The sequence below is a fragment of the Pinus tabuliformis genome, chromosome X (genome assembly GCF_031772625.1).
Source record: "Pinus tabuliformis cultivar Carrire ecotype Pingquan chromosome X, CPIR1, whole genome shotgun sequence".
Taxonomy (NCBI): Eukaryota; Viridiplantae; Streptophyta; class Pinopsida; order Pinales; family Pinaceae; genus Pinus; species Pinus tabuliformis.
Genome location: NC_142308.1, coordinates 1,535,776,222 through 1,535,784,161, shown reverse-complemented (window position 1 = coordinate 1,535,784,161; position 7,940 = coordinate 1,535,776,222). Strand labels below are relative to the sequence as shown.

Sequence of the window (7,940 nt, the reverse complement as noted above, 5' to 3'; positions counted from 1 at the left end):
AATGCCGATTGCAGAAAACCACGGGAAACTAAAAAAACAACGTGTGTAATATTACCACCTTTGCTGAATTTCAATGCCACCATCGAATTTCATCACCATTGACTACAAATTCACCGAACTTATTTGCCATGAAACTGAGCAATCACACTAGAAAGCATATTTTTTTTAAGGGCGACGAATCTGCTACAATGTCATAAGGAAAAACCTCATAATAAAAAGCCTATCAGCTTAATTATTAAAAAAATTAAATAAAATTTCTCTAATAAAAAAACATATTAATAAAATAAAACAACAAATTTTAATATAATCACTCAGGGTTCCCAAGAGCATATTTTGATGGTGCTGCTCAGCAAAATTCTTCTGCCTGCGGGGTACATATCATTATGGACGAGAACCTTCATTATCTCATCTCATGGAATGGAGGAAAGGGCTCTAACAATGTGGCTGAGGCGATGACTCTAGCGGTCTTCTTACTTTCTGCATCTTCTTTGATATTCAGCTTGTTTCAATCCATGGGGATTCCAAAATCATGGTTGATCACGTTATGGGAAAATGCCGTATCAGAGGTCCATATCTTGCAGGTTAGATGGATAGAATTATGTATTTATACGGCAAAGTGAAAGGATGCTCCATTCAACACATCTATAGATACCAGAACCAACAAGCAAACAATTTATCAAAGGAAGGGCTTCTAGTTCAAATAGGTATATGGATCATGAAGGTAATATCTGCCGAGAATTCCTTTTCCATCCAGGATTTCTCCTTCCCTGGTTTTTAATTCACTTCTTGAACTCTCCAGGTATGCTCTGTTTTTTGATCTTTATGTTATATATCCTTGAATATGTATGGTTTTATGAATGGTTGATCCATCTCGGCAATAAGCTTATATCCGAGGAAATATCATGTGACTATGCAAAAAGTCTTGTATATGGTTAATTGTGTGTCAGCTCCAAAGCTTGCATTCCGGATGCACACAGTATCCAGTTTTGTTTGTTTAGTTTTTGAAATTCTCCAGCTTCTTGAAGCTTATGTTGTACTATCTATTATCTTTATTGTCTCAATATAATACAATCATGCTTTTTCATTCCGAAAAATAAAACAACAAATTTGAATAGAGTTGTCTTTAATGTGACTTTTTGGAAACTTTTTCGGTGGATTTTTCAGGGCTATTTCTCTGAAATTCGATAGGAATTCATTGAAATCACAAGTTTCCAAAAAGAAATTTGACCTTAAAATTTGTCGAACGCTGTGACACAGGTTGCAACTCGAATTGAAGAGGAAGATAGGAGGCATAATAGGCAATTGAGAGAAGAACATGATGCTACCTATCAAGTTGCCCATGACACTGATAGAGCAAGAGAGCGACAAAGGCAGGAAGAGGCCAAACACTTGGAAAGAGAGGCAATTGAAGCTGAGAAGAGACACAAAGAATAGGAAGAGGCTGTGGCAAGAACTAACTGAGAGAGAAGCTGCTTTGGAAAGACACTAAACTATGTCTTTCATTGTCGTTGTGCAACCGTGGTATTGGTCAATCACACTAGAAAGCATATTCTTTTTAGGGCGACAAATCTGCTACAATGTCATAAGGAAGAACTTCATAATAAAAAACCTATCAACTTAATTATTAAAGAAAGTAAATAAAATTTCTCTAATAAAAAAACATATTAATAAAATAAAACTACAAATTTTAATAGAGTTGTCTTTAGTGCGATTTTTTGGAAACTTTTCTGGTGGATTTTTCAAGGCTATTTCTCTAAAATCCGATAGGAATTCATTGAAATCACAAGTTTGATGGGTAACCCCTGCACAATAGAAATGCCCTAGGGTTGGATTTTTTTGGGTGCTGAATCCATATATACAATCAAAAAACTAGTTTAAATAACACAAATCAAGATTTGACGAGATTCATTGAAATCACAAGTTTGTGGGTAACCCCTGCACAATAGAAATGCCTAGGGTTGTGTTTTTTTGGGTGCTGAATCCATATATACAGTCAAAAAACTAGTTTAAATAACACAAATCAAGATTTCATCACAATTTTTTCCACTAAATTCTAACACCAAAAACTCTAAAAAATCACACTAAAAACAACTCTAATTTTAATATAATAAAAAATTCTTAAATAAAAATTAAAATCCACATACTTCTTCTCCGCTCTTTGGATAAAAATTATAATACAATTAAAAATAAAAAAAGAGCACGATGCTCCTTGTCCCAACCTAAAATAAAAATTTAAAAAGCCCTATAAGAAATGCCATGAACATTTATCCATTCATGCCACGTCATACACATCCATAGCATGGACAACACATCGGAGACTGAGATAAGATCATTATTGGTGTCCTCCCTCTAGGCTTGCTAGTGTTAAAGAAATAATTATTATAAGTTAATTAACATTATTTGCTGGGGAATGTCGAATATTATTAAAGCGAAGCGAGCATGTTGCAACTGAAGCTTTCTGTTTTCTTCTTCTATTAATTTTTTCCTGTCAAAGCTCTCGGGATTTGGGGTTTGTGGAAGAGAGCTATTGAAAGACCTGTGTGTCCAACTCTGAGGTCTGGGATGGTGAGGGAAACCTTCGCGTTGTTGAAAGACAATAACAACAACAATCATGACGAAATATTGCCATCGTCGGTGAAGCTTCAAGGGCGGCAGATTTGTAGCCTGTAAAAGTTTTGCCTTTAGGGTTTTGCCATTAGTGTTGCAAGCCTGTAAATTATAATTTGCAGGTTCGATGGCTACGCGGAATCCCTTTGACCTGCTTGACGATGATGATAATGGCGACCCGTCGGCATTGCTGGCCAGCCTCGCTGCTGCAAAGGACAAGCCGGCGGCGGTGGCTGCCAAGAAACAGCAGCCAGCAGTGTCGGCGAGCGGAAAAATGCCTTCGAAACCCCTTCCCCCGGCCCAGGCTGGTAAGTTTTTACTGTATCTCTCAAGTTTGTTGTTTTTTAGAGCTTGGAGATTCTTGTCGTTTCAGGATGAAAGATTACTGCTAGGGTTTTGGCTTTTTAACGATGCTGGTAGGGTTATAGATTTGCATCTCGTTTTTTCCACATCATGGAATACATGTGCTTATATTTGCAGATTGTTTTAAATCGATAGATGTTGGCAGGGTTTCTAGGGTTTTTGGGATTTTTAAAGGTTTTAGGGTTTTACCTGCGTGAATGCTCGTAGGGGTTTTCTGCCAGTGATGGATCCGTTGGAATATTTGTGTGTCGCTAAGGGTGAGTTAGAGAGACTGATTTGTGCAACAATGGGGGAGGCAGGGTTTGATGCTCTTGTTCGCTTTTGGGATTTTCATTTTGTTGTCTGTGTATGAATGACAGTTAAGGAATCGAGGGTTTCTCCAAATGAGGGGGGCAGGGGACGAGGTGGCGGTCGAGGCGGCCGTGGATTTGGCAACAGAGAGTCGCAGGAGTTTGGACGTGGCCGTGGGGGAGGTTATAATGTTGAACGGAACTTCAACCGCGAGAACAATGCCTATCCGGGTTCTCGTGGTGGGTTCTATGACAACAATTCTGATTTGATCCCCAGCCGCAATGAGGATGGAGATGGAGCTTCGAACGATCGCGGGCGTGGTGGTGGTGGTGGACGAGCTGGTGGACGTGGAGGCCGTGGTGGCAGAGGGCCTTATGGTGGTCGTAGCGGGTTCGGTGATGAAGCAGGGGGTGACGACGGCCGCAGGCGCGCATACGAGCGGCGAAGTGGCAGCGGTCGCGGGTATGTCTTACACTCTGAGTCTCTCTCACACACACGATCAGGTTAACGGTTTTTTGTTACATGTTTGTTATATGCAACTTTTTCTTCTTTGATGTAAAAAGTCTTAGATTTCTGCCAAAATATTGGCACCCTGCTCATGTATTTTGTGACAATTTTGTAAAATACTGGTTTGAATGTTTATGATATATTTGTTGTGTTAAATGAGGCGATTTGGTGAGTAGTGTCTTCTGTGTTATAACCAAAATCAATTAATATTGGGCGTCGTGTTCGCAATGTTCTTTAGACAATAATAACAATGATTGTTTCGTCTGTGTTTCTTGTGATTGCTTATTTGTTTTTATGGATTTGTAGGAATATCATGTGTGAAAGTCTGTGAATGAATAGAAGTATTTGTGCTGAAACGCAATACAAGGATGTTCACATGAAATATAAATATATATTATTGTGTATTGCTTTGCATTCTACTGAGTGTTGGCCGAGATCATTACGCCTTAGAGAATGATTAGAATTTGATGCCAAAATCAATTAATATTGGTCGTGTTCGCAATGTCTTTTAGGCAATATTAACAATGATTGTTTCGTATGTGTGTTTCTTTTGATTGCTTATTTTGCTTATTTTTTATTATGCATTTGTTGGAATCGCATGTGTGAAAGTCTGTGAATGAATAGAAGTATTTGTGGTGCAACCCAATACAAGGATGTTCACATGAAATAGAACTATATATTATTGTGTGTTGCTTTGCATTGTACTTAGCTATATGTAGTCTCAGTATAAGGCACATGTTAAAGATTGCCCAAGTGAGTGTTGGCCGAGATAATTACGCCTTAAAGAATGATTAGAATTTGATGTCATGTTATAACTGATGACATCAGGTGGATCATCCATGAGCATCTTGTTTGCTCCGACCTTTTTTTATTCCTAGGAACGTGGTATAGAAGTTGGATGTCCATTTAAACTCTAGATCTAGCATGTGCTGATGGGTATCAAATCTTCCCGAGATGCAAAATTATTTATAAGAACAATTAAACCCTATTACCGCATTCTGAGAATGGCAACCGCCTTCCTAGAGAGAAGGCCAGCAAGCAAGATGCTTATGGATGATGTGCCTGCATGACATCAAATTGAGGGTTGGAATCAGGGGAGCCATCTACTGATGAAAGAAGTTTATGCAATTGCTAATCTAAGAAATTTTGATAACAGGCCATGAGCCGTAAGACTGCATTGGCTTCTTGGTACGTTACATAATTGGATCTTGTCGTGGATTAACTTGACCCATTAATTGGTTTACCAGCTGGGGAACAATATTACGGTATATGCTAGGACATGGTATGCGTGATAGGTTTGTAGGAACTAGGAAGTGTTTGGCCTTCTGTCACTTATCGTAGTTTTTGCTTTTGGGGTGTTTTGCAGCTTTGAAGTAAAAAGAGAAGGTTCTGGTCGTGGAAACTGGGGATCTCCTGTTGACCAGGGAGCTTTTCAGTAAGTCTTTGGACAAAATTTTGTCCAATTTTAAAAGCAAGGTTTCTCATGATTAAGTGCGGTCTTTAATTTATGACATATGTCCTTACATTCTGTATATTATTATAGGGAAACAGAAGAAGGTTTTGCTGCTGAAGAAGAAAAGACAACAGCGGAAGAGAAGCCAAATACTGAAAATAATCAGGAAACCCCCGCAGTAATTGAAGAGAAGAAAGAAGAGGAAGAGGATAAGGTATATCACTATATTGTATTGGTTAAATTGTAAAAGGATCTTTCGTCTGATATAGGGGTTAGTATGGTATCCATCACTTTCAAGTTTAAGCTTAGTGGATGTATTTTGTACACACATTCTAAGAATTTTTGACAACTGCACCTTCCCTTACGTTGAGATGTGGGGGATTCCAGTACACCTTTGGAATCGGGCATGCCAAGCTTCCCTCTTTATTTATTTTTTGATGCAGTATTCTGGTCTGCAAAACTAACTATGTATTCCCGACAATCACAGGAGATGACACTTGATGAGTATGAAAAGGTGCTGGAGGAGAAACGGAAGGCACTTTTAGCATTGAAGAAGGTAGAAGAGAGGAAGGTTGATGTTAAAGAATTTGAATCAATGCAAGTGCTCTCGAACAAGAAGAAAGATGAAGATGCCTTGTTTATAAAATTGGTATGCAAATCTATTTGTTTGATATTATAGGGTTACTTTTCCTTTTGTGGAAGTGGCATAAATTTTTTTTTTGGTAAGCCCTACTGTTTCTGAATGTCGAACAACTTTTATATCATATTAATTGTGTAATTGGTTGGTGCCTTTATCATTTTCCGTGTTTTATTTAAATTAAGTATTTTTATTTCCATAGGGACCGGAGAAAGAAAAGTCAAAGAATGCAGGAGAAAATGAAAGAGTCAAAAAGGTAAGTTGAAAACAATTTTTGGTGTATATTTTTTTTTCCTTTCCACCACATTGACTAGATTAGTTCTTGTTCTGTGGAAGTCTCTTAGCATCAATGAATTTCTGAAACCCGCTGAGGGTGAGAAGTACTACAGTGGAGGTCGAGGTAGAGGCCGTGGACGTGGTGAACGTGGAGGTTTTAGAGGTGGCTATAGTGGTGCCTATGCCACCTATTCCGAGGCACCCAGCATTGAGGATCCTAGGCAGTTTCCTACGTTAGGTGGAAAATAAGCATCATGATTAAAAACCTGTACATCTCCTCGTCAATGATGATATTGGAGATGTCTCTTGAGGTTTTGGTACAGAAGATTTCATGTATTGAAAAGTTTTGTAGGGATAAACAATGTAGTTCTGCAAATTCCGTGGAATCAATACCATGTTTAGAAATCGTTCATTGTTGTTGATTTAAGTGGGAACCTTCTAATTTATATTCAAAGGGGTTGGCAATCCTTCATTTAAGGTGCTTCCATTTTTTCCTTTTAACTAATGAGTTTGAACAAAGATTATTTGCAACTTAGATTAGTTATTTGTAATCAAATTGTTGGTGACGGATTCTGTTCAGAATAAAAATGTACCTCGTTGCAAATCCTTTGACCTATGTTGCATGTATTTAACTGCTAGTGTAATTTACGAGATCGTTTTATCTCAGCTTTGAAACTTACTATACTTTGTACTGTAATACTGCTTCTTCGCGTGTATTCAACTGCTAGTATAATTTACGTGGTCTCTTTATCTCAGCTTGGAAACTTACTCTACATTGTACTGTAATACTGCTCCGCAACACTCATGAATGGTGAGTAATTTCAAAAATTGTATAGCTATGCATGGGACGTTGTCTCAGTTCTCTTATCAGGTTGTGGTGATTGTAATGTTTTCATACGATTGCATCTATTCTTACAATGTTATTTACTAGTGAGTTTTGATTCTGAAAATTGCTGATCTGTGGTAAAGGTTAAAAGGAACCCAGTAGAACCCAATTGGTTCCTAGATGCTCTCTTAGAAATAAAGTTTAAAAAGAACCCGCTAATCTGTGGTAAAGACTAGAAGGAACCCAGTAGAACCCAATTGGTGCCTGATGCTCTCTTAGAAAGAAAGTTTAAAAAGAACCCAATAGAACCCAATTGGTCCCTAGTGCTCTCTTAGAAAGAAAGTTGTAACATCCAAAATTATAACCGAAACATCTCGCCCACTCTGTCCTTGTTCATAAGTTTGATCATTTCCCATGCTCACAAAATCCCTTTTGAGTCTAGATATTTTGCAATTTCGAAATTTATGCTTGTGACCTTGTTTGGAAATTAAAAATTGAAATTGTGAGATTTATGCTGGTAAACTCCATAAAGCTTGATCTCAAATTGCTTGGTTGTGTGGTTCAATGTCTTTATATCATATCTTGCTTCAACTTTTCCTGTACGGCCACGGCTTGTTAGCCATTCCAGTTTCTTCAGGATTTGAAAATGTGTTTTTTGGCACAGCTTTAATTTAGTTGATGTATTGAATGGTCAATGAGAAATATGTTGCAACCGGAGACAGGAATTTGATGAGTTTGATACAGGATGAGGACTTTAGTTTGTTGCACAGAAATATGACTTGCATTAGTGTTTATTCAATTCAATACAATACGTGCCTTGCAGCTTTTGATATGTTACAGCTCGCCCGTCTCTACCTCGTATTTATTTCCTTTAAAGATTTTATATGGGATTCCTTGCTTTCAATGATATGTCTAGCTTTACTGGAGTGTTAGGTACTTCTTAGCTTTTCAATATGCTTAAATTCGACATTCAATACAAT

The 7,940-nt window shown here is 37.8% G+C and overlaps 1 protein-coding gene across 1 annotated transcript; it reads left to right on the top strand.

Annotated features, from left to right (window-relative positions):
- The first annotated feature begins 2,412 nt into the window (after positions 1–2,412).
- LOC149145903 (RGG repeats nuclear RNA binding protein A-like) lies at positions 2,413–6,635 on the top strand. The gene is made up of 7 exons (XM_089449794.1): positions 2,413–2,915; positions 3,330–3,723; positions 5,135–5,203; positions 5,312–5,435; positions 5,709–5,870; positions 6,061–6,114; positions 6,195–6,635. Exons 1-7 carry the CDS (start codon positions 2,735–2,737, stop codon positions 6,381–6,383), a joined length of 1,173 nt encoding a protein of 390 aa, XP_089305920.1. The 5' UTR covers positions 2,413–2,734; the 3' UTR covers positions 6,384–6,635.
- The last annotated feature ends 1,305 nt before the right edge of the window (positions 6,636–7,940 follow it).